A 25,609-nucleotide genomic window follows, 5' to 3' on the forward strand; every position below is an offset into this window, starting at 1 on the left:
CCTCTTGTAGAAGTATTTATTGACTGTGCTACAGTAAGATTAAAACATATTCAGTACCTGGACTGAAATATTGCTCATTATTTTGTATCTGTTGATCTGTTGAAGATTGTAATACTGTGCATACTGTGTTTTTTTTTAGTAATATTACCTCTTGTAAAAGGCTTACTTGATTATGTTTGATGTGCTACAGAAGGAGGAATTGAAAAGCTAAATGGCTGAACTCAAGTGTTTTTGGAAGTCTTATCTTGTTGCCTCCGTTTCTGCATTTATAAGAGATTTTACGGACATCAGCTTAAAAAGGAGCATTTCTCAATAAACTAATTTGGAACTCTTTGTATTACTTCATGTCTAATATTGTACAATGAAAGTATTATAATAATACAATTTTTGTTTGTATCGCACCTTTCTTAACGTGGGAACAAAGCGCTTGCCAATATGGGAACATCAACGACTGATGTTTGTAACGCTCCTTTAATGAGGAGGTCAATGCTGCTCCCTTTCTCTCTCTTTTCGCTCTCCAGTCCTCCCTTTCTCGCTTTACCAACGAGGAAGCGCACAGTCACCGCTTTATTTACGTTCTGCGCGCCCAGTCCGACGTACCGCTTCGTGCGGAGCTCTTCTTTGGAGCCTCTCTTTTTCATTCTGCTTTTCGCCTCTCTTTCGCTTGCATGTCTCTGATACCGGCTCCTCCGCGTGCACATGTAAACGGTAATTGAAGCTCGCGGTGGGGGAGACTGTGTCGTTGCCTCTGCGCCATGGTGGACCGCTGTTCCACTGAAAATGAGAAGATGGAAGCGTGGCTGGATGACCACTTGGAGTTCACCCACTCCTACTTTACCAGGAAGGCGTCAAGGTAAGAATGGGACGAAGTGAAGGGCTCGCTGTATGTGGTCGCGTGATGTGTTGTTTATTCAACGTACCTTTAAGAATTGAAGGTTGTTTACAACAAAAGACTGGTCATATTCCACAGGACAACACTCTTCCCATGGAACTGAATGTGGCTCTGTGAGATGTGGGGGGCACTGTGCGCTCGTGCCTGTGTCTTCAAGTGGTCTACCTGCAGTGCTGTGGAAGTGGGGGCTGCTGTGATCCACTCTGGTCTCCTCACAGTTCAGGCATATTTAGTTTCACCGTCCACTTTACAATCAGCTGCGCTTCAGAGCTGCTTGGAGCCCTTTAATCATTAACTTTTACTGCTGTCGGTGTTCATTGCTTACCATTGGATAGCTCCTTGGTGATAATTATACAAGCTCTAACACATACGTGCCTGTGCCATAAATGAAAGTGCTTGCACTTATATACCCTATTGAGTGTGGCGAATTAGCCTTTTAATTCCTTTGACAAACAGATTCCAAATTTGTGTTTCTGGAGAAGTAGCATTTTACCAGCCCACCAGCACTTGATCACGAAACTTTAGGTCCATGTTTGTTTTAGTGCCAAACCCCTTCTGGCCCTTTAATCCACTTAAACCATCATGGTAACTTCATTTTGTTTTCTATTCATCCAGCAACACAAAAACATTCAGCCTCTGTCTTACAGCCTGCTGTAAAAAGCACTGTATGAGGACATAATTATTTTCCCTTCTGTTGTTTGTCATTGGGGTTCAATAGGGTTTGCACACAACAGCCATTATTCTGCTTTGGCTGAGAAGCATTTTCTTCTAGAGGTATTGATTCAGCCACACCTCCCTTGGATACATTAGGGTCCTGTGGGCAAGGCAGGCAGCTCAATGGGAGATGGAGCGAGAGGGACTCCACTTGACTGCTTCTGACACTCACTGTCTCGTCCACGTTTTATTTGCCTGAACACGGGCTCAATACACCACTGTTAGTTTCATAGGCAGCACTCTTTACCCTCTGGTCCAGGTTTCCACTCAGCTGAACAGAACCTATCACTGCAGGGTGAGTCACGTGACCTTCAGCCCTTTTAGAACCTAAATTGAGTGCATGCCTGAAATGTGTGTGGATTAATTAGACAAAGTGTTGGTTCATTGGATAAGATACAATCCAATAATCACCTCCAATTTACTTCTCACACTCAAACATACACCCTGTGTAACTCACTGTCGATTTGTTCCAGTAAATATCCACATTAAACCCATCAACAGGTTTAAAGCCTTGATACTATATCATGATGAGAATGATGGTTAACTTATTAGTGATGTTTTATATATGTTTGCTTCCCTTATCTTTGTTTGCATACAGTCTTGTCCTTGCAGTGATTACTTTGATTTTATTTCATTAAATTATAACCTTGATTTTTGAGGAAGGTTGTTGTTCCTCATGTTCCTTCAGTGTAAATAGACTCTAGTGTAAAGTTCTGTACAAAAGTATTGATCCAGCCCTTCTTTCTCTGTATTTCGCTTGCAAGCACAGACTTTCTTATAACCTTTTAGTAGTTTTGAGTAGGGATGGGAACTGTTAAGAATTTAGCAATTCCGGTTCCAATATTGATACCGCTTATCGATTCGGTTCCTTGTTGATTCTCTTATCGATTCTCATCCAATTGTATAGTACAAATGGCTTTGGTTGCAGTAACATTGTAATTTCAAATATGCAGCAATATTTTTATCTATTTTCGCGTCTGTCATTTTACTTTTCCCCTGCCTCGATAAAAGGGGTAGCTACAGGTAGGGCTGTCACGATAACAAATTTTGCTGGACGATAAATTGGCCAAGAAATTATTGCGATAATCGATAATATTGAATTTTTCGCGACTTTCAAACAATTTAATGACAATGGGATAAAAAAATGCAATAAAAATGCGAATACACCCTTTTAAATATGAATAAATGTGATTTTATTAAAATAACAATGAAGAATTTCTTTCGGATACAGCGGATACAGATGTCCAGTTTGTGGTGGATTTATTTGGCTGTGGTTCTATAATAAAGATACAAATAACAATCAGTATGGAAACACCATACATAATGTACATAATAATATAACTCCGAAATATAAAGAACTGTAATCATCAATCATATACAATATAAGACTTATATATTGTAAACAATCACCTCACACAAGGATCACAGTAACACAGTGTGAGTTAGCTTATTAGCTGAACGGCAGCGTGGATTAGCATTAGCTGTATTCACAGGTAAACAATACATTAACACAACGTAGCATTCAAATTAGACAGTGAAACCTTATAAACTCACCTTCTGGCATTTACACACAATAAACCCAGGATGTACAGGCGAATGTTAGGTGAAAACAGCAAAGGGAAAATTACAAGCTGTCCACTGCTGCATCGGGAGGAGAAACGAAACTTACAGCGACATCGTCTCACATACAGCTGCGTACCATTCAGGAACGTCGGAACGTCTATAGTGCGTTCACGAGCGTTGGACGTATGAAAACTCACCGGAAAACACAATATAAATGAATGGTATTTAACTGGAAACAACCAAACAACATGGGCTTTCTAACAGCGGGAGTGGCGAGGAAAGAAAGAAATGCGCAAAAAAAAAAAAATGTATATATATTTTTTTAAATAGACTTATCGTGGCCAGAAAAGTGATCATGCTTGGAAAAAGTTATCGGACGATTTATTGACTTATTGGATATATCGTGACAGGCCTAGCTACAGGTATGCGGGAGCTTGCCTCTGAGCCTGCCCTTACTCTTGCAGTCCTCGCTAACAATATTACAATCAACAGGACCTGGAAGTTTTACATTACAGGGCTCTCAAGTTTTGAATGCAGGCAATCCGCAGTTAGATGGGTCACAGGAATGGGGGTCTTTCAATAATATTATTATTAGTGTTGTTGTTATTAATAACTGCTCTGATCAGACTCATGGGAGACGTGATTGGTTCCTGCTGTTTCCATAGCGATAGCAGCGCCAGAGAAATTTATATTCTAATTTTTTTTCAGCATGAGAAATACAATGTGTGGCGGTGATACAATGAGTACGTGACAAAAGACCGAAACGCTCAATGCGTTAGACTTGAGAGTAGGGATGTCACGATACCAGATATTTAGTAGTCGATACCAATACCAGTGAAATTCCACGATTCTCGATACCCAATTTTGATACCACGGTAAAAAAATAAATATTTGCATGTACTTCAACATACTCATTTATTAAAAACATTTTAAGAGCATGTAGCCTTCAAGCAATGAATAAAAAGAATACACTATTAACATTACAAAAAAAGAACAGTGGCATGTAGGGTTTAAGTAATAAAAATAAAAATAAACATAGTATTAACATTTGATCCATTTGAATTGGGATCAGGCAATATCAGAACCATGATAGTGGGATATTCTGTGACTTAGTAATTTGAAAAAATATCTGCTTAATGCCTATTGCACATGTGCACTGTAGCTTTAGCTTACAGAGGTGATCTGCGCATGTCTTTTGAACATAACTTTAGTCTTTGCAATGTAAGCAGATACAATATTTGATCTAGTTCAAAACCGGATAACTCGCTTTGTCACAGAGAAACAAGGAATACTTTCGGAAAGGGTACGCTCTTCTGTATATTTATATATACGGTGCATTGTCTAGTGACTTCACAACTTATTCAGCCGTACTTTGCAAAGACATAACTTTGTTCTGTTTGTTTGTTGTCTTCATAACGTGATTATTTTGGTATGTTCAGATACTCTTTGCAAAACTCTGTTTCCGCTGTTTCTTGTCATATGCGTTTCATATCTATGCGATGGGGAGTTTGTTCAACAGAGCACAATGGGTGTGAATTTGCCCTCAAAGTGAACGTTTACATGACTTGAAACTCACTCACCTTGAATTCTGTGAATAAATCTGGATGTCTGTCTTTGAGGTGCTTCACTAAATTGGAAGTGTTTCCTCCTTTAGTCTGAAAAGCTCTTTGGCACCGTTTGCATATAGGTTTTTGCAAATCTATTATTAATCCCTGATCATCCGCCTCAAACGCAAAGTACTTCCAGACACGACTCTTAGTATTTTTCTTTTCGCCTAGTCGAGGCGGAGCTGTCGCTGCAGCTGCAGTTGCCATCTTCCGTGTCCCTTTGGCATGTAATGGCACACTAGAACCAGGGCTCTAGACTAACTTTTGCACTGGTTGCACTGGTGCGCCTAACTTTTTTTCTTGGGTGCACCAGCACAAAAGTTAGATGCACCCAAATTTTCAACTGCATCGCAGTCGACACCACAGTTTTACAGGTTCACTCTTTTAAAAAAAAGAACTGCCATTTTTTTTTCGGCAATATTTTAGCAAACAGGGAGAAAAGGCTGAGGTATGCCAAATGACACAAGAAGTGGACTGAAAATCAGTAGCAACGGGTCTTATGGAGAGATAGATCCTCCCCAGAGGAGGAATGGAACAAAAGGCAGCCAACATCAGGGGCGTACAGCTGTACAGAAGCACAGGCCCCCAGCCAGAACACCACCACCAACACTGCCTTACTGTATGCAGAGAATGAGCCTGTACTGGATGTATAAGAACTTTTCTTCAAATTTGCATGAACCTCAACAGGTTTACCAGAGCTATAGGCTATCTAAGCAAATAAAAACACTTTCGAGTTCAGCCATTTAGCTTTTCAATTCCTCCTTCTGCAGCACATCAAACATAATCAAGTAAGCCTTTTACAAGAGGCAATATTACTAAAAAACACACATGTATGCACAGTATTACAATTTTCAACAGATACAAAATACTGAACAATGTTTCAGTCCAGGTACTGAACATTTTTTTTGTTCTTACTGTAACACAATCAAGAGGTAATATTACAAAATAAAAAGTCAAGATCTTAAATTAAGAGAACCTGATATGCTCTGATAAGTTATTCCCCTGATTGAGTAGCCTTTTAAAGAAGCCTACCCAAATTATAACCATTTATCTTGCTCTAAATTGTATAAATTTACTTTTTAAGCATTAAACTGTACCGCCTGCTCTTCATCACGGCAAAACGGTCAATGACTTCGCTGTGACTGACTGATAGTTACTGACTGTCCTAAAGTTAAACTGGAAGCACCACTGTGTGAATATTGAAAGTCTCAAAGACTCATTTGTCACAAACAAAGACTTGAGTCAACAGCCTTTCAGCCACATACATCTGTAGTCACTAGTGTTACCAGAAGCCTGTGATGGCCAGGTCGACATTGTCCAGACACTATGTATGGAATAACAAGAGTGCCACAAAAAATAGAAGGCAAGTTTATTTGTAGAGCACAATTCGTACACAAGGCAATTCAAAGTGCTTTACAGCTACATAAAATCACAAGAAGGCAAATAAAATCATTCCAAAAAACATAGAAAATAATCATTAATGAATTGAATTAAAAGCGAAGAGTAAAATACTTTCAGATGTCATATGCACAGCTAAAAAGAACTGTTTTCAGCCTGGATTTAAACATTGTCAGAGTTGAGGCCTGTCTCACATCTTCTGGAAGACTGTTCCAGATCTTAGGAGCATAAAACTGAAACGTAGCCTCCTTGTTTAGTCCTGACTCTGGGCACCAGCAGGAGACCCCTCCCTGAGGTTCTCAGAGTCCAAGTTGGTTCATGTGGCTCTAACATGTCAAAGATGTACTTTGGCGCTAGACCATGAAGAGACTTGTACACAAGCAGAGCTGTTTTAAAGTCTATTCTCTGAGCGACAGGAAGCCAGTGCAGAGACCTGAGCACTGGACTAATGTGGTCGTATTTCCTGGTTCTAGTCAGGACTTGAGCAGCAGCATTCTGGATGTACTGCAGCTGTCTTACAGCTCGTTTAGAGAGCCCAGTGAGCAGGCCGTTACAGCAGTCTAACCTGCTGGAGACAAATGCATGGATTAGTCTTTCTAAGTCTGGTTTAGGCACTATTCCTTTGATTCTGGCAATGTCTTTTAGATGGTAAAAAGCTGTTGATGTTATTGATTTAATGTGGCTGTTAAAGTTCTGGGGTCCGTTTCACAAAGCAGGTTCAACCAACTCTGAGTCTATTCCTCACCTCTGAGTTGATCTACTGGCGTAGACAGCTGTTTTATAGCAGACACAGGGATAGTAACTCGTACAGTATCTGGTTCTTTGGCCACAAAATTTGTTCACCAGCCAGCCAATACCTTTGTAGCTTAGTGCAGGGCTGGGGTCCGTTTCACAAAGCAGGTTCAACAAACTCTGAGTCTATTCCTGAACTCTGAGTTGATCTACTCTGAGATAGAAAACCCTGAGTTTTCGGTTCCAGAAACGCTGATTTGAGTGAGGTTAATCAACTCTGAGTAGGTTCACCTTGAGTTTAGCGCGTGCACCACAACTTTAAAAAGCCAGTATCAATGGAGCCCCGATTCGACGAGTCACCTTGGCAACGGGGAAGAGGAAGGGCTACGTTTTTCCACCAACCTTGAAATCTTAATGTGCTCATACGGCGAGTTTCAATAGTTTTTAGAAATAAGTGCAACACCGTTGCAGCAGCAAAAGTGTAAGTTTAAATGTAGTCCTTTGCAATCCCAATAATATTATAGGGAAACTGCTTGAATGGTAACCCATTCATTTATTTAATTTAGGTGCAATCTCGCGGGGGGGAAGCGCACTTGACAGCAGCTTAAGATGAAATATAAAAACATTGTTCAAACAGGTGAGACCTCGGCATGGAGGTACCTCATTTTGATCATGTTTTTCACTGTAAAGTAAATATTAAGTGGCTATTTGACTGTGCAGTTATTTTATTCCCAACATAATGCTGTTTTCACACACATAAACTACGTCTTCTCATCTATATCATCCATCCATCCATTATCTATACCGCTGAATCCGTCAGTTGGGTCGCGGGGGGCTGGAGCCTATCCCAGCAGTCAATGGGGAAGAGGCGGGGTAGGCTACACCCTGGACAGGCCGCCAGTCCATCACAGGGCAACATAGAGACAAACGAGACAAACAACCATGCACACTCACACTCACTCCTAAGGACAATTTAGAGTCATCATCTATATCATGTTTTGTTAAATAATTAAGCCTATTTAAACTAACACAGACTTCTACTGAGCCAACAGAAAGAAGGCAGATGCCCGTAAAACGGGTGGTGCCCAGCACCACCACCTCTAACGGGAGGCCAGTGGCTGAGGGAATCCATCCCCAAGACACAAGTGCCTTTATAAAATATAATAGGCCTATGTTTTTTTTAAGCCTATTCATACAAATATTTATTTGTCTTTTTTTTTCTTTTGTCCCAACAAAATTCTGATGGTGCCGCTTAAAAAGATAATTATCTGTAAATGCAAAAATCTATGCGCGGTCTGATAACCATCTCCGACGAATATTTATTTCTCTGCGCAATAATACTGCAGCTTCATCCACGGGATCGTTGTCAAAAGGACATGTTCGTGAAAAAAGTCGCCTCCTAATGGACTTCTAGAGGTAGAAGAACTCGCTCTGCTGACTCAATGAATGGGGAAATCAAATGGCGTGTGTGGCTGAAAGAGGGCGGAGACAGAAAGAAACTCGAGGTTTCTTGAATAAAACCTGGTCCCTACCAGGTTAGGTTCAGAGAGTCTGTTACTCCGGTAACTGACCGTGAGGTTAAATTACCTCTCTTTGTGAAACAGGCTAGAGTTACCCCTCTTTCTCGGGGTTGAGTTACCTCCCTTTGTGAAACGGAAAACTCAGGGTTTCCCTCATTTCAGGGTTAACCAACTCAGAGTTTTCACTAAACCTGCTACGTGAAACGGACCTCAGGTCTGAGTCCAATATTGCCCCTAGATTTCTAACTTGATTATTAGGTTTTAGAGAGAGAGTCTCAAGGTGACCGATAACACTTTCTCTTTATTTCTTTGAATACACCTTTAAATGTGATGTTTATTTTGTTTGCTTTTTAGACATTTTGAGTGCTTAAGTTACCATAACAGTGACTATTGTGATACTATTTTGTGTCAGCTGCAGCGAGGACTGTAGCATCTGTACATGGGGCGGCTGCTTAAACCACTACGCCACTGACCGCCCCTGGCACAAAGATTTCTGAGAGTAATTCTACTTGAATTAAATGTACAACTTTACCCTCAGTATTTCTCAGTAATGTTATCAATGGTTGGGCAGCATGTTAACGTTTTCCTGCTGGTAGTCCAGCAACTTCTTGATTCTAGAATGCGCCGCTGAGGGTGGCAGCTTGTTGGAGTAGCTCTGTACCTCACATTGAGATTTTTTCTTTTTTCTAAATTTCATTCCTGTTTTTTCTTGGAAGAAATTGCATTTTTTGGACAATTGTTCCTTCCTGCCTTGGATGCTGTGCAGCTGGATTGATTTTTCCCAATACTTTTGTATATTTTGCTCTTTTGTTATGATGCATAACCATAGCAACAGGGTGGTTTACAACAGGGAGCAGCTGATTAGCAGAAATAATTCGACAACTGAAGCCAGAAATCCCACTGGAATTGAAAAGGAGGGGTCGTGGATGCAGAGCAGGAGCAAAGAGGAGAGAAAGAAAGAAGAAGTTCAAACCATCTCTGCCATCCGTCATCATGGGCAATGTAAGATCGTTAGCTAACAAGTTGGATGAACTTCTAGCCTTGACAAGGACTCAGCAAGAATATCGGGAATGTAGCATTATGTGTTTTACTGAGACATGGCTGCAGGATCATATCCCCGACTCCAGCGTCTCTCTGCCGGGCTTCCTGACTGTACGAGCAGATCGAGATTTAAAGAGTAGCAGGAAAAGGAAAGGGGGTGGATTGGCAGTGCTTGTCAACAACAGATGGTGTCACCCAGGACATGTTACTGTGAAGAGTCGTCTCTGCAGTCCTGACATTGAACTATTGGCAGTAAGTTTTCGTCCATATTCAACATATTCATATTCAACAATCACCTGGATTAATGACTACCTGACAAACAGACCACAGTTTGTCAGACTGAAGAATTGTGTGTCTAACCAGGTGATCAGCAACACAGGAGCACCACAGGGGACTGTACTCTCACCATTCCTTTTCACTCTGTATACTTCAGACTTCCAGTACAAGTCAGACTCCTGTCATCTACAGAAATATTCAGATGACTCTGCAGTGGTCGGGTGTATCAGAGATGGACAAGAAGCTGAGTACAGAGAGCTGGTGGACCGCTTTGTGGCATGGTGTGGGAACAATCATCTCATCTTGAATGTTAACAAAACAAAGGAGATGATTGTAGATTTCAGGAGAAACAGGGTCAGATCAAACCCTGTTTCCATCATGGGAGAAGAAGTGGAGGTGGTTGAGGAATATAAATACCTTGGTGTTCATGTGGACAACAGACTGGACTGGAGACACAACAGTGAAGCCATCTACAAGAAAGGACAGAGCAGACTGTACTTCTTGAGGAAGCTAAGGTCCTTCAAGGTTTGCAACAAGATGTTGCAGATATTCTACAAGTCTGTTGTCGAGAGCGTCATTTCCTCTTGCGTCATCTGTTGGGGCAGCAGCATCAGAACCAGGGACCTAAAAAGACTCAACAACCTGATAAAGAAGGCTGGTTCTGTTCTGGGGACGGATGTGGAACCTCTGGAGACAATAATGCAAAGAAGGATTTTGCATAAAATCAAGAGAATTATGGACAACCCTGAACATCCTCTCCATGAGACTGTTATCGGAAAACAGAGTCTCTTCAGTCAAAGGCTTCTTCAGTTTGGATGCAAAACTGACCGCTACAGGAAATCTTTCCTGCCCACAGCCATCAGCATTTATAATAACTCCTTGATTTAATTGAGCTACATCAACATTTAATTTCCCTCTGGGATAAATAAAGTATTTTTGAATTGAATTGAATTGAATTGAATATTATTTGCCAAGAGAGTTCACCAGTGTTGTTTTGGTGGCTGTTTACATTCCACCCTCAGCTGTTGCCGACACTGCATGTGATGTCATCAGTTCCATTGTTGCTAAGATACAGACACAACACCCCAATTCTTTTGTGGCAATATCTGGTGATTTTAATCATGCCTCACTCTCTGCTACACTGCCAACTTTTCAACAGTTTGTCAGCTGCTCTACCAGAGAAAACAAGACATTGGATTTGTTTTACACAAATGTCAAGGATTCATACATTTCCAAATCAAGACCTCCCCTGGGTAAATCAGATCACAACCTTGTTTTTCTCTGTTCAGCATATAAACCCCTTGTCCAGACTACCTGTCACAAAAAGGACTGTTAGAAAGTGGTCACATGAAGCTGAAGAAGCCTTACAGGGTTGTTTTGATGCAACCGATTGGATTTCTCTTTTTAAGCCGCATGGAGAGGACATTAATGCCATGACTGAGTGTGTGACTGACTATATAAACTTCTGTGTGGACAACACCATCCCCACCAGAACAGTGAGATGCTTCCCTAATAATCCTGGATCACCAGTGAGCTAAAGGAACTATTGAACAAGAAAAAAAGAGCCTTTAGGGAGCGAGACAGGGAGTTACTGAGGAGTATACAGAAGCAGCTCAAAGTCAAGATCAGAGAGAGCAAGGAGGTGTATAGAAAGAAGCTTGAGAGTAAACTGCAGAGAAACAATATCAGAGATGTGTGGTCAGGAATGAAGAAGATCACAGGCCTCAAACAGAGGGAGGATCGGATGGATGGAAGTCTGGAAAGAGCAAATGAGCTGAACACATTCTTCAACAGGTTCAGTTCAGGAACAAGCTCACCATCCTCCCCTCATGTTCCCAGCCAGAGACATCCCACCCTCCTCTGACCCACAGCTTTCCTGTAACATCTCCACCTCCACCTCAGTCAGGGATTCTTCTGCTTCCACTAGTTTGTCTTCAACCCAATCAGGAGATGCTGCTGTCCCCTTTGCCTCCCCCTCCCACTTTTCTGTTTCTAGAAGTCAGGTGAAGAGGGAGTTGGAGAGACTGAACCGGAACAAGGCTGCAGGTCCAGATGGTGTCAGCCCCCGAGTCCTGAAGGCCTGTGCAGAGCAGCTCTGTGGGACACAACACCTTTTCAACCTTAGCTTGACCCAAGAGAAGGTACCACTGTTGTGGAAGACATCCTGTCTGGTTCCGGTACCAAAGAAAACTCACCCTTCAGACATCAATGACTACAGACCTGTTGCCCTGACATCCCACATCATGAAGGTCCTGGAGAGACTCCTGTTGACCCACCTGTGGAACCTCTGGAGACAATAATTCAAAGAAGGATTTTGCATAAAATCAAGAGAATTATGGACAACCCTGAACATCCTCTCCATGAGACTGTTATGGGAAAAAAGAGTCTCTTCAGTCAAAGGCTTCTTCAGTTTGGATGCAAAATGGACCGCTACAGGAAATCTTTCCTGCCCACAGCCATCAGCATCTATAATAACTCCTTGATTTAATTGAGTTACATCAACATTTAATTTCCCTCTGGGATAAATAAAGTATTTTTGAATTTGAATTGAACTCACAATTGTTGATAAATACACAAAAGTGTGTACTTTAAACATATATTAACAAAACAACGTATGTATTTGTTTATTTATGTTTCTATTTTTTTAATCAATATATTTTACTTCTATGTATGGTTTAATATTTTCTTAATATTTCTCTCATTTATTTTATAATGTTTGTTTTTTTTTTAGAAATTTTTCATTATTCTTTTTCTTGTTTGTTTGTCAATTCCATTGTCATTGCATTACCTTCAGCCTTTTTTCTGAGCCAATCAGGTTTGAGCCAAAGTTCCATCTCTCCATGCTCTGAGCCAACCAGATTTCAGCACGAGTGGTCCGCTTCCTCTTAATGACCTGTGTCTGGTGTATGAAAAGACTAGTTTACCTTCACTGGAAAACAAAATCTGTTTCTGAACTCAAGAAATGAGAAATAAATACTATTGTTGACAAATCTTCATTCATATACCAGGCCCAAATCAGAAGCCTCTATTTTGATTCATGAACAGATGAAAATTTGTGTTCCTAAAGTTACCGCTATTACTTTTTTTTCTTTTTTTAATTCCCAGGGATGGGAAGACTTGTATAATGCATTTAAATTGTACAAATGAAAATTGTATGACTATTCATGGACAAAGCAAATAATATTGATTATTACCGGAAGAGTGGAAGGGATATATTAGGCGCTATATAGTCTGCCAGTGCTCCTTGTCACTGTGTCGTATGTGGGTGAAATGGGCTGGTGTAAAAACCTGAATGACAAGAATCAAATGGCAAAACTACTGGATAAGAATGTCACAAGGCCTGAGCGGTGTTCCCAGTCAGCACAAATGAAAACCTACTGAAAGAGATCCAAGGAACAGGGACAGACTATGACTACAAGGTGTCACGATGTGCTGAAACAAATATAATTTGTAGCGGCTCCAGCTCTGCTTTCGGGGCAAGTTCAATGATGTACTGCTGGTGTCTTTGTGCTAGATTCCATAGGGCACCTAGAGTCTTGCATGATTCAGATCTGTTTTGTGGGAAACTGAGGACCAACGGCATATACAGTAACATACTGTTACTTGCTTTACCAGCCTGGTATGTTTTAGATACTGACAGATTTTCTTTTCTATTTCAACAGGGAGATGGTAAATGCCTGGTTTGCGGACCGCGTCCACACCATCCAGCCATCAGCGTCCAAAGAAAATTCTTCACGGCAGCTGGCCTACCCTTCCTCCACAGATCTTGGACCACCCTGCTCCTCCAACATCCTCCCACCCACCCTGAACCTACTGGATAACCGCTGCCCCTCACCGGCAATAGTCCCCAGTCCGGCTCCCGGCACCCCAACTCGCAAAATCTCAGCATCAGAGTTTGACCGGCCGCTCAGGCCTATTGTGGTTAAAGACTCCGAGGGCTCTCTGACATTTCTGAGTGACGCTGACCGTGAAACTGTTCCTCTGAGGGATTCGGTTATTGGTGAGGGTGGTGTTGGTGGGAGAGGAGGTAATGGAGGTGGGAGCAGCAGTGGGGGTGACCACTGCACCAGGCTCCTGGAGCTGGTAAAGGATGTGTCGAGTCATCTGGATGTGACAGCACTCTGCCATAAGATCTTCCTCCACATCAATGAGCTGATTGCTGCAGATCGCTACTCTCTGTTTTTGGTAGGAATGAAAAGAGCGAGAGAGTTTGTCATATGTTTCTAACTGTTTTAGCTGGAGCTCTGCCATCAGCTAGAGCTAGAGGAAGGAAGACATAATTATGCTTCTTTACTTTGGCAGGATGAAACCTCTTTTTAAATTGGTCTCCACCACCAAAAACTGTATTTCAAGGAATGTGTCCTTAAATGGCAAAGGAAGAGGCTTAATCACTAAATGCATTGGTTTTTATAGTTATGTGAAATATAAATGTTATTCTCAGGCTTTTGTGCTACATGTGGAGGATTAGCAAGTAACCCTGCTGAAACCACAAGATGTATCTTTGTTGGTCCTCACATTTAAACATGTAAGATGAAGTGCTTTTATTTGTTACTTTTAGTAAGCTGAACACAGAGTTGTTGAATTTCTCTGCTCCAATCTTTATGCTAAGCAAAGCTAAAGTAATTACTTACTTTCTAGAGCTCTGTTTTTTTTTTTCTTGTCCTGTTCTTGGAAAGAAAGGAAATGGGTATTAGGAAGCACATACAAATCTCACTTTTTGTCACTGTCTTAAGTCAAGAACAACAGTTCAGGGGCCTCATGCACAAAGACTTGCGTTGATTTCCTACTGAAATATGGCGTACGCTCAAACCAAAAGCCCTCCGACGCAAAATATCTGGATGTATGAATCTCTGCGTACCCATGAATCCAAGCACATTTCCTTTGTACATCCCAATCAAAGAGGAATTGACCATACATGTTGGAGTACCCGACTCCTCCCTGTCCACACCCCTACTTAAATATGTAAATCATATTTAAATGAGGCCTGCACCTGCGATTCCCTTTTCACACTTTACGCACTGGGTTATCAACATTTGCATACATAGACGATCAGGGGATTGTTAGAAAGATCTTGAGCTGTAGTTTAACCAGCAAAAGACAGCAAGAAACTAACTTTTACCACTGACTAGTAATGATGCTGTGAAGACGGGATAGAAATTGCTCAATGCAAATTGCTCAATGCAAATTGCTTGTGCATGCTCAATGCACGTCACGGGAAATAATATTAGGACAATTACAGAATAAAATTACTCACCAAGAAGCCACCCATGCTGTGGGTCGAAATGCTGTTACTCAGAATGTATGAATCGTGCGTTGAACAAGGCCACCTCGCCACAATGTTAGTTAAATGCATTTGCGCATCACATATGATCTGTACATTGATCGAATGAAAATGTTTCCTGTTGACATATACAAATTCATCATGCGATGGCGCTTTTATAGCAATGTTTGTGCAGTCGATAGCTCCAATTACATTAGGAAAACCGGCTCTCGCTGCAAATTGCACTTTAATGTTGGCCTGTTCAACTTCATTGTATGGGAATTTGATATACCTGGCTGAGATGCAGATAATTCCGTCCCACATGGCTGGCATAGCTCGGCTCAGGGTCGACTGGCAGAATCCCAATCGGTTGGCCTCTGTGCTGCGCTCTAACGCTGGCCGCAGCTCTGCACACAGGAGGATTTCCCTCGGGAACCTGCTGATGGGCCAGCAAATCCTCTCTGTCTCTGAACACACGCTCTCTTCGAATTGCACCATTTGCAAAGTCTTCTAATACCGCTAAAGCAGGCATTGTTTTTAATGGTATGCATTGCACCTCTTTGCGCATGCTTTTATATCCACTTGTGTAATTATGTGTTAACAGTGTGTTAATTGTTTATCAGTATTAATTGTTCTTGTGTCTCAAATGTGCACATCACAGTCTGAGGACTAATTGTTTGCACATCTATTTATTATAACAGTTTCCCAACATCACCTCTCAGTGTCGCCAAAGAATCAAAAGTGCGTACACCAGCCCTGAAGTTGGCGTGAGGCACCGCACATTTCCACGACCATTTCGCTCTTGATACATCTGATCGTTGAGGTGAAAAAGTGCGTACGCACCCTTTGTACATGAGGCCCCAGGTCAGCTTGGTTTCAAAGCAGTTACAATTAGCACAAACATCTTATACATGAACATCAATTGAGCACAACACTTTTTCATAGAATAGAAATATCTTTGATTATCCACCATTTTTTTTTAAACCTTTCTATCTGCAACTACCCACAGTCCATTTTTGTTACACACATTTTGACAGTAAGTGAATAGAGTAATTCTGCTTCACTCGTAAAACACAAGATCTGATATAGATGCTATGTACCAAACATTAATTAAGCAAAAATATATCTTTGAATTCGGAGGGAGTGTGTAAACAATTACATTCTGGTGTAACTGTAACTTTGAATGCAAATTGAATCAGGGCCACTCTGCAATGTCTAGTAGACATGATAGTAACAGTCGGATGATAGTGACAGTAACTGTCAACTCCCAATGTTGTTTCAGAAGGTCTGAGCTAAGCTATAAAATTGTCTCAGTTGTCTGTTTGTTTTATGTTTTCAATAATTTTCATTTTCCTATTTTAAGTCACTGTCACTGTGTATGTGGTACCAGGTTGGCGAGGACAGCTCCAACAGGAAGTTCTTGGTAAGCCGGCTATTTGATGTGGCCGAGGGATCTACCCTGGAAGAATCATCCAGTAGCTGCATCCGACTGGAGTGGAACAAGGGCATAGTAGGACATGTAGCTGCCACGGGAGAACCGCTTAATATCAAAAGTGCATATGAGGTATTTGGGCTGTGTGTGTGTATGTGTGTCTCCACGTGTGTGCAAGTGCTTCTCTCACCTAAATTTATGAAATGTGAACAGCAAAATTCAAATATACAAAAGTTACACTCAAATTGAAAGTCTTATACTTTTAATTGAAATTAAGCTAATAACCAATTGTTCTGTTTGATAACAAAAGAAGAGCTGGAAATGCAGCTTCCTGAGCAGCATACAATTGTTTTCAAAATTTGATTGTGACTTGAAAAAAGATCAAAACTTTCCTTTCCTCTTGGAGCTTATCAGCGTCTTCCCAGATATAATATACTATCCCAGATATTCCCAAAAATGAAAGTAATTCCTCCTCCTCTTGTGGATGTCCACCACAATATTTAATCTCATACATGTAGCTCAACTCTTTCAAAAAAAGTCCGAGAATCTCTGGACATAATACCAATCCAGGACAACGATCAGACAAAGCCACCGCCACATGTTTTGGCGTCTGTACCCTCTTACCTATGGCATCTACCTGGTTGATTGCCACGCAACAGCCGTCGCAGAAGACGTGGAAAGAGAGGTGGAGTAATATGCCGGCTGAAAGCCCACCTGGCTTCATCCTCCACGAACAACGCTCGCCATCTGCTGTTTGGTCTCTCCTGTGATTGCGTCGGCTACGACATCCGAGGCTCCGTGGATTACTCCTACCAATGGCTGCTGCTGGTCGTACCGGAAGCCGGGTACCCATCTCCCTGCCGCCGACCTGTGAGGATCCGCAGATGGGGAGAATCTCCAACCCGTTAACCAGTCCCAACAGACGGATTAGCATTTCGTTCACATGGCTTTCATCAACACCAGGGGCCTCATGTACAAAGACTTGCGTGGATTTTCTACTGAAACATGGCGTACGCTCAAACCCAAATGCCCTCCAACGTCAGATGTACAAATCTGTGCGCACGCATTAATCCAAGCACATTTAGTTTGTTCATCCCAATCAACATGGAATTGAGCGCACATGTCGGAGCACCCGACTCCTCCCTGTCCACGCCCCTACTTAAATACGCAAATCATATTTAAATGAGCCCTGCACCTGCGATTCCCCTCTGTGTATGGTCAGAAAATAAAGAAAAAAGAATGAATAAGACGGGAAAAAAGAAGAACTTCACGGAAAGTGAGATGTCGGTGCTACTTTCTGAAGTGAAGGCCCGCAAAAATGTGTTCTTTGGCACGCTGTCCTCCGGCAAACACAAGAAGAGTGGGTGGGAGAGCCTGAGGCTGTCAATGCTGTGGGGTCTGAGAAGCCTCACAAGCAGAGGTGAAGAAGAAGTGGTCCAACATTAAGGTGGATGTGAAGCGGAGACTGGCTGCCCACCGCTGCAGTGTGGCCAAAACAGTCGGGTGGGGGGGGTGACCGACTCTGTTTGAACAGAGTCGGGGCAACAATGGGTGACACTGCTCTCTCATGGGGTGGTGGGAGCTCATGTGGGTGACTCTGATTACCCCCAAGCTAAATACCCATGTTTTTGTGTAACTCACAACAACGTATTCATACAGTAATGTGCAGAAGTGCGCCGGGAAAAAGTCGAGGCTGATTAAGACATTTCACACTTTACGCACGGGGTTATTAATATATGCCCACAGAGACGATCAGGGGCTTGTTAGAAAGATCTTAAACTGAAGTTTAACGAGCGAAAAACAGCAAGAAACTAGCTTTAACCACCGACTAATATATATAATATAATAATGATGCTGTGAAGACGGGATAGAAATTGGGGGCGCACATACTCAATGCGCGTCACGGGGAATAATATTAGGACAATTACAAGAATGAAGTTACTCACCAAGAAGCCAGCCATCACGCACAGTGCCACCTTGTAAGTCTGTTCCCAACGATGCTGTTACTCAGAATGTATGAATCGTGCGTTGAACCAGGGCACCTCGCCACAATGTTGGTTAATTGCATTTACGCATCACATATGATCTGATGAAAATATGTATGAAAATACATATGATGAATGAAAATGTTCCCTGTTAACATACAAATTCATCACGCTTTTATAGCAATGTGTGCGCAGTCGATAGCTCCGATTACAAAATCGGCTCTCGCTTCAAATTGAGCTTTAATGTTGGCCTGTTGGGAGTATGATATACGTGGCTGAGATGCGGATAATTCTGTCCCACGCGGCTGGCATGGCTCGGCTCAGGGTAGACTGGCACAGTCCCAATCGGTTGGCCACCTGCCCCTGGAATGCTCCGGTTGCAACCCCAGTGTGCACATCACCTGTGGGCAAGGCAGCGCATGGCTCCTCGCTGTGTTGCGCTCCAACGCCGGCCGCAGCTCTGCGCACAGTTCTAGGAGGATTTCCCTCAAAACGGCTAATGAGTAATCAGTCGCCATCATATGCCAGCTAATCCTCTCTGTTGTAGTGAACACACACTCTTTTCGAATTGCACCATTTGCAAATTCTTCTAATACTTTTAAAGCAGCCATTGTTTTTAATGGTATGCATTGCGCACCTTTGCGCTGCTTTTATATCCACTCATGTAAATGGAGACACATGGGTGTATTAATTGTTTATCAGTATTAATTGTTCATCTATCTCAAATGTGCACATCACTGTCTGAGGACTAATTGTTTTCACATTTATTTATTATAACAGTTTCCCAACATCACCTTAGGTGTCGCCAAAGAATCAACAGCTGCAGAAACGTGCGTACGCCAGCCCTGAAGCTGCCGTGAGGCACCGCACATTTCCACGGTCTTTTCGTTCTTGATACATCTGATCGTTGACGTGAAAAGGTGTGTACGCCACTATTTTGTGCGTACGCACGCTTTGTACATGAGGCCCCAGATCCGTCGCAAAGAAGACTTTTATCCTAAATGACTTTTTTACTTCGCATTCCTTGGATTTCTTACCTGACTCCCGCCCTCTGGTATTCGCATACCATCTGGGACGAGCCCACAACCGACATGATTTCAAATGGGGCTATTTTTTCTAAAACTCGTGCATGTGATTGGATGAAGAATCTGTCCGTCATCTTGACTGACACGCCACTTCAGCCACTCCCAATGACTCAACCCGTGACGTAGCTCAGAGCTTACCTGACTCCCGCCCTCTGGAGCATGAATGGGCGGCCATAACGCGGCAAATTCATCCAAAGTCCCACCCAGCGATTAATGATTGGCTCTCATTATTTTCTAATCGGACGAAACACGTATGACTCCCAGGCTCCTCAGATGGTTGTGTGAGGAAAGGGAACGCCCCCGCGTGTAGTTGGTGAACGCAGCCAGATGACGTGAGTCAGGTTATTGGATTTCCTCCTGTTGACTGAAACCTGGCTTAAACCAGTGAAAACAGTGCGTTCTCTGAGCTCCTCCCACCCAGCTGTCTCTGTCCTGATTATTTTCTTTCCTCCTTCCATTCCACCTGTGCTTGGATTCTGGACTCTATTGCCCCTTTTAGGCAAAAATCTGCCAAACCAAGAACGGACCCCTGTTTGAACGACACCACCCGCGCCATCAGGCAACGTTGCAGGCAGGCCAAACGCAGATTGAAGAAGGACAAACTGCATGTGTCTCTGGAAATGTTAATGTTAATGTCTCGCTGATTATCAGAGAACCGTACGTGAAGCAAAATCTCAGTATCTCTCAAATATTATTCCTAGCAGCAGTCATTGTCCCAAGGTGTTATTTGATACAATTAACGCTGTGGTTAACCCATGTACTTCTTCTGTGACTGATGTATCAATAGCCACTTGTGAGAATTTTCTTCATTATTTTGTTGACAAAGTGGATTCTGTCAGAAAAGATACCAGTAATGTTATTATGAGTAAAAATAAGGATCTACCTGTTGCCCCACCTCATTCTGCTGCGTTTGATCAGTTTGAGCTGGTTTCCCTCTCTTCTCTCTGTGACGTATTGAAATCTCTGAAACCTACAAACTGCCCATTGGATATTGTCCCTTCCAAAGTTTTGAAAGTGGTTTTTAATACTGTGGGTCCCAGTATCCTGGTTTTTATTAACTCCTGTCTGAGATTAGGAACTGTCCCAGCTGCCTTTAAACAGGCTGTGGTCAGGCCCCTTCTTAAAAAGCCTAATCTTGACCCCTCAGTGTTGTCAAATTTTAGACCTGTTTCCAATCTGCCCTTTCTTTCTAAGGCTTTAGAAAAAGTTGTTTTTATACAATTACAGTCCTTTCTTGAGGATAATTTGGAGAAATTCCAAAACATCAGGGGAACCGCGGGGTTGCGAGCAGATCGCCACAAACTATAACATCATGGTCATTGCTTTTCATTACCAGAGTACACAAGGCATCAAGATAGGTCATCACCCCCTCCTGCGATGTAGGTGTCCCATTTTTCCCAGAGGGCATCACCTTTGCCCCTTTGTAACCTGAGGCTAAAAGTCAATAGTTCCATAGTTTGGATGTCTTTAATTATGACTTTCCACTGATTAACCGTGGGAGGTTCTGTGTTGAGCCATCTTCTTGTTACTGCTTTTTTACTTGCGGCCATAAAGATTTTCAGGAGGTGTCTGTCTTTCTTTGGTAGTTCCATATCCATGTTACCCAGGTAAAATGATAAACAGGTAAAATCTAGATTATACTGCAGGACTTCACTAATTATGTTTTGAACTCCTTCCCAGAAGGATTTAAGAGTGGGACAGCTCCAGAATACATGTGTATGATCTGCCATACCATGTCCACATCCTCTCCAGCAAGTAGGTTGTAGTCCTGTCTGCTTAGACTTTTGCTTAGGTGTTATGAAACAATCTGATACAATTTTTCCAGGAAAAATCTCTCCACAGGTGTGAGGTCGTAGTGGTGATTTGTGTGTCAATCGTATTTATCCATTCTTCAGAAGTGATTACAGTTCCCAGTTCTTTTTCCCATTTCGCCTTAATATAGTTTGTTGAGTGGCCTCTTAATTCAGCTATATATCTGTATAGTTCTCCAATGATCTTTCTGGACAGTTTTGTATTATATGCTTTGATAAACATTTCTGTAATACTTGATAAATTTTCCTGTATAAGTCCTTTAATGTTCTTATCAAAGTAATGCCGAAGTTGGAGGTACCTATAGAAATCCTGCCGAGCAAGGGCGTATCTATCTGAGATGGTTTTGAAGTCTATGAAATTCTGGTTTTTAATTAGTAGGCATAATGTGGAGAGTCCTTTCCTCGCCCATTGAATGAAACCTCCATCACCCATACCTGGTTTGAAATCTGGATCGTGGGTTGGCCACATTAAAATTCTAATTTCGTTCTGAATGTTGAGTTGTTTCGCCAGGCCAGACCAGATTTCCATAGAGAATCTAGTCCACCGGCTCTGGAAATCATATTGTTTAGCCAACATTGGGTTTCCTAATAGACTCTGTATAGGCCTGTCTGACAGTGATAATTCTAACTCTTTCCATTTTGCAAAGTAGTCTTTATTGCACCAGAGCAACAACGGTCTTATTTGTGCCGCTAAATAGTAGTCTTTGAGTCTTGGTAAGCCCATCCTCCCGCTGCACTTTGGCAGCTGTAGAGTCTTGTAGCTCACCCTGGGAGCTTTGCCATTCCAGATAAAACGGGATATGATCTTATCCCACTCTCTGAATTGACAATCAGGAACACAAATAGGTAAAGACTGGAACAGGTAAAGTAATCTGGGTAAAATATTTGTCTTTATTGTCGAAATCCTATTACCAAGCTCCAGGGGCAGGGAGGCCCATCTGTCTAGTTCCTCCTTTATCTGGGAATTAATACTTGTATAATTTTCCAAGAATAACTGTGATATGTCCTTTGTTAATTTCACACCCAAGTATTTAATAGAGGAAGAGTCCCAGTTGAACTTGTACTTATTACCTCCGGCAAGGAGGTTATGTGATCGCCCGAGTTTGTCTGTTTGTCTGGATGTTCGTTCGTCTGTTCGTGCTGCTGCAATCTTGCGACCTGCCACAAGGTGGCGCGACCTCAAGGTGCCAAAGGCAAACAGAGCCAAAGCCAGACAGAATGCATAGTGCGCGGATTGAATGCATATTGCGCGGATTTGCTGTAATTAGCACAGCAAAAGATTGCAACGGCAAGCCAGTGTGCATAACTGCATATAGCATGCCCAAAGCCAGACAGAATGCATAGTGCGCGGATTTACTTGCACGGCAAGCCAGTGTGCATAACTGCATATAGCGTAATGAGAACGGCGAACACTGCTTCCCGACAGAACACTGCTTCCCGACAAAACATTATAATAATAATAATATTAATAATAATTAATAACGGTGAACACTGCTGTTCAATAATGAATAGGGAGAAGGGAATGCCTCTTCTGCTGACAGCGCCAAAGAACAAGTAGCCCACATCAGGAACGTATGTCCATACATGGCTCGCTATCCACAGGTAGGTTGGCGGTTGGCGGAGGTCTGCACTCTCTGAGTGCATTTCTAGTTTTTAAGATCTAATGATGGCATGTAATTGAATGTCAGGGCTTGTGTTTTATCGACATTAAGGGAGTAGCCTGACAGGGTTCCATACCTCCTCAGGAAGTCCATTAATCTTGGTATTCCTGACTCTGGATTCTTTAGGCTGACCAGAACGTCGTCCGCATAAAGACAAATTTTGTATTCCCTTTCTTTTATTGTGATGCCCTCCAGGTCAGGATTCTGTCTTACGGCTTGAGCAAGAGGTTCAATAAAAAGATTAAAGAGCACTGGGCTGGCTGGGCAGCCCTGACGACAGCCACGTTGCAGGTGAATAGTTCCTGACAGGCCTCCGTTTACCTTAATTCTAGCTATGGGGGACGTGTATAGTAGCCTGGGCGAAAGCCGACTGTTGACTCCGTCAAACAGTCTGGAAAAACCCAAGAGGAATCCGTTCCCATGGAGGCTGGGACCTTACTCAGCAACTTAAATTCATTGGAGTTCCCTTAACCATTCAGTAATGTTTAGAAATGACGTAGGTTATGCGCCGAAGGAGAGCTACGACATCCTTGCCACTAACAAAATTGACGAGGCATTCCTCTTGCTCTTGTTTTAATTGTGTAATGCTCTCCAGAGTTGAGACAACTTCATGGATAGCTTCTAGCGTCTCTTCTTCCGTCGCCATGTTTATTTCCGCTGCGGTTGAACTACAATTACATGGACTACAATGGACTCCGCAGGTGAGTTCTGCGTCACCAATCTCAACTGTTTGCAGATTGGCGAAACACTGAGCGAACCGAGGTAGGGGGGTTGGGCCAGACTATGTGCGGAGCCAAAATCTTTGGGCGGAAGTACGTAGGATGGCGTCGCCAGGCTACGTGTATAGTGCCCTGATGCCTTTTAATGAACTTCTCATGGAAACCAAATTTGTCCATGACTTTATAGACAAATTCCCACCCCACCGAATCAAATGCTTTTTCCACATCCATACTAAGTAAAATAGCTCCAATTTTCTCATTTTTTATATGTTCAATAGTGTGGAGGGTCCTCCTTATATTATCCTGAGTTTGTCTACCTTTAATAAGCCCAGTTTGATCTTCATCAATCAGAAGAGGCAACACTTCCTCCATTCTTTTGGTCAAGATGGTTGCATACAATTCAATACAATCTTGGTTTAAAACACTAATAGGTCTATAAGATCCACATTCCATTGGGTCCTTGCCCCCTTTTGGAATCACCGAAATCGTAGCCTCCCTCCAAGATGGGGGGAGGACTCCCTTCCTCAGGGTATAATTGAAGCTTTTATGCAGTATTGGTATTAACTGCTCCCTCAGCGATTTATACCATTCTCCCGGAAATCCATCCGAGCCTGGGGACTTAGAGCTCTTAGGTTCTGCTTGATCTCACAGCAGCCTTTGACACGATGGATTATGCAGGAATTATGTTGGCATCCACGGCACTGCAGGAATTATGGAACTGTGTAGGAATTAAGGAATTATGTTGGCATCCACAGCACTGCATTGAAGTGGTTTGCGTCTTACTTGTCCAGTAGAACCTTTTCCGTTGGTGACCTTTCCTCTTCTAGTGCTCCTCTCTCCTGTGGAGTCCCTCAAGGATCTATTCTTGGCCCTATCCTCTTCTCATTGTACATGCTACCACTTGGGTCAATTATAGCCAGGCACAACCTTTCTTTCCACTGTTATGCAGACAATTTACAAATGTATCTACCATTGAAGCCAAATAGTAACAGTGCACAATGTTCTTTGTTTAATTGTATTGGTGATATTAAGCAGTGGTTGGCCCAAAATTTTCTTCTTTTAAATGATGACAAAACTGAATGCATTGTGTTTGGGGATACTGTGACGGCTGGTTTTGGCACCTTGTCTTCAAAGCTTAGTTCAACCGTCAGAAATCTGGGAGTGACCTTTGACAGTCATCTGAGGTTGGACAAACAAATTAACAATGTTGTCAGGACTATTTTTTTCCAGTTGCGTCTCCTGACCTTGAGAAAGCCACCCATGCCCTAATAAGTTCAAGGTTAGACTATTGCAATGCACTTTATGTTGGCGTCTCCCAGTCTTCTCTCAGTCACCTTCAACTTGTGCAAAACGCTGCTGCCCGTCTTTTAACCAACACTAACAGACATGTGCACATCACTCCTGTTCTTAACTCCCTCCATTGGCTTCCTGTCCTTTATAGAATTGATTTTAAACTTTTAATGTTTGTTTTTAAAGCTCTTAACGGCCTCGCCCCATCATATTTATCTGAGATTTTAACAGTCCGCAATCCTGGTAGAGCTCTGAGGTCAACAAATCAATTTTTGCTAGAAGTGCCGAGGTCAAAATACAAACACTGGGGTGACCGAGCCTTTTCCGTCGCTGCCCCCAGGCTCTGGAATAAGCTCCCCGTCGAGCTGCGTCTTATTACTGACCTCTTCAAATCTAGGCTAAAAACCTACTTATTTAGGATTGCTTTTAATACCCAGTAGTATGATGGCACTTTTATCTTATTTTATCTTAATCGATTTTGTTATATTTTATTGCTTTCACTGTTCTTTTATTGTTTTTATTTTTTTTACTTCTTCTTCTCTTTATTTATTACCTGCTGTAAAGCACTTTGGTACACCGTAAGGATTGTCTGTAAAGGGCTGTGTAAATAAAGTACATTTACA

General features: G+C 42.2%; 1 protein-coding gene across 4 annotated transcripts in view; it reads left to right on the forward strand.

Moving 5' to 3' along the window:
- The first annotated feature begins 570 nt into the window (after window positions 1-570).
- The window catches only part of pde5ab (phosphodiesterase 5A, cGMP-specific, b), a 163,305-nt gene continuing 138,266 nt past the window's right edge, over window positions 571-25,609 (forward strand). For 3 of the 4 annotated variants that reach the window (XM_075451730.1, XM_075451733.1, XM_075451731.1), the window contains exons 1-3: window positions 571-853; window positions 13,406-13,928; window positions 16,394-16,567. In XM_075451730.1, the coding sequence (XP_075307845.1) occupies window positions 756-853; window positions 13,406-13,928; window positions 16,394-16,567 (795 nt within the window). In that variant the 5' untranslated portion in view covers window positions 571-755. Of the gene's footprint in view, window positions 854-1,855; window positions 1,902-13,405; window positions 13,929-16,393; window positions 16,568-25,609 lie in introns of those variants that run through there. The other variant, XM_075451732.1, reaches the window with a different exon arrangement.

The sequence above is a fragment of the Odontesthes bonariensis genome, chromosome 19 (assembly GCF_027942865.1).
Source record: "Odontesthes bonariensis isolate fOdoBon6 chromosome 19, fOdoBon6.hap1, whole genome shotgun sequence".
NCBI lineage: Eukaryota > Metazoa > Chordata > Actinopteri > Atheriniformes > Atherinopsidae > Odontesthes > Odontesthes bonariensis.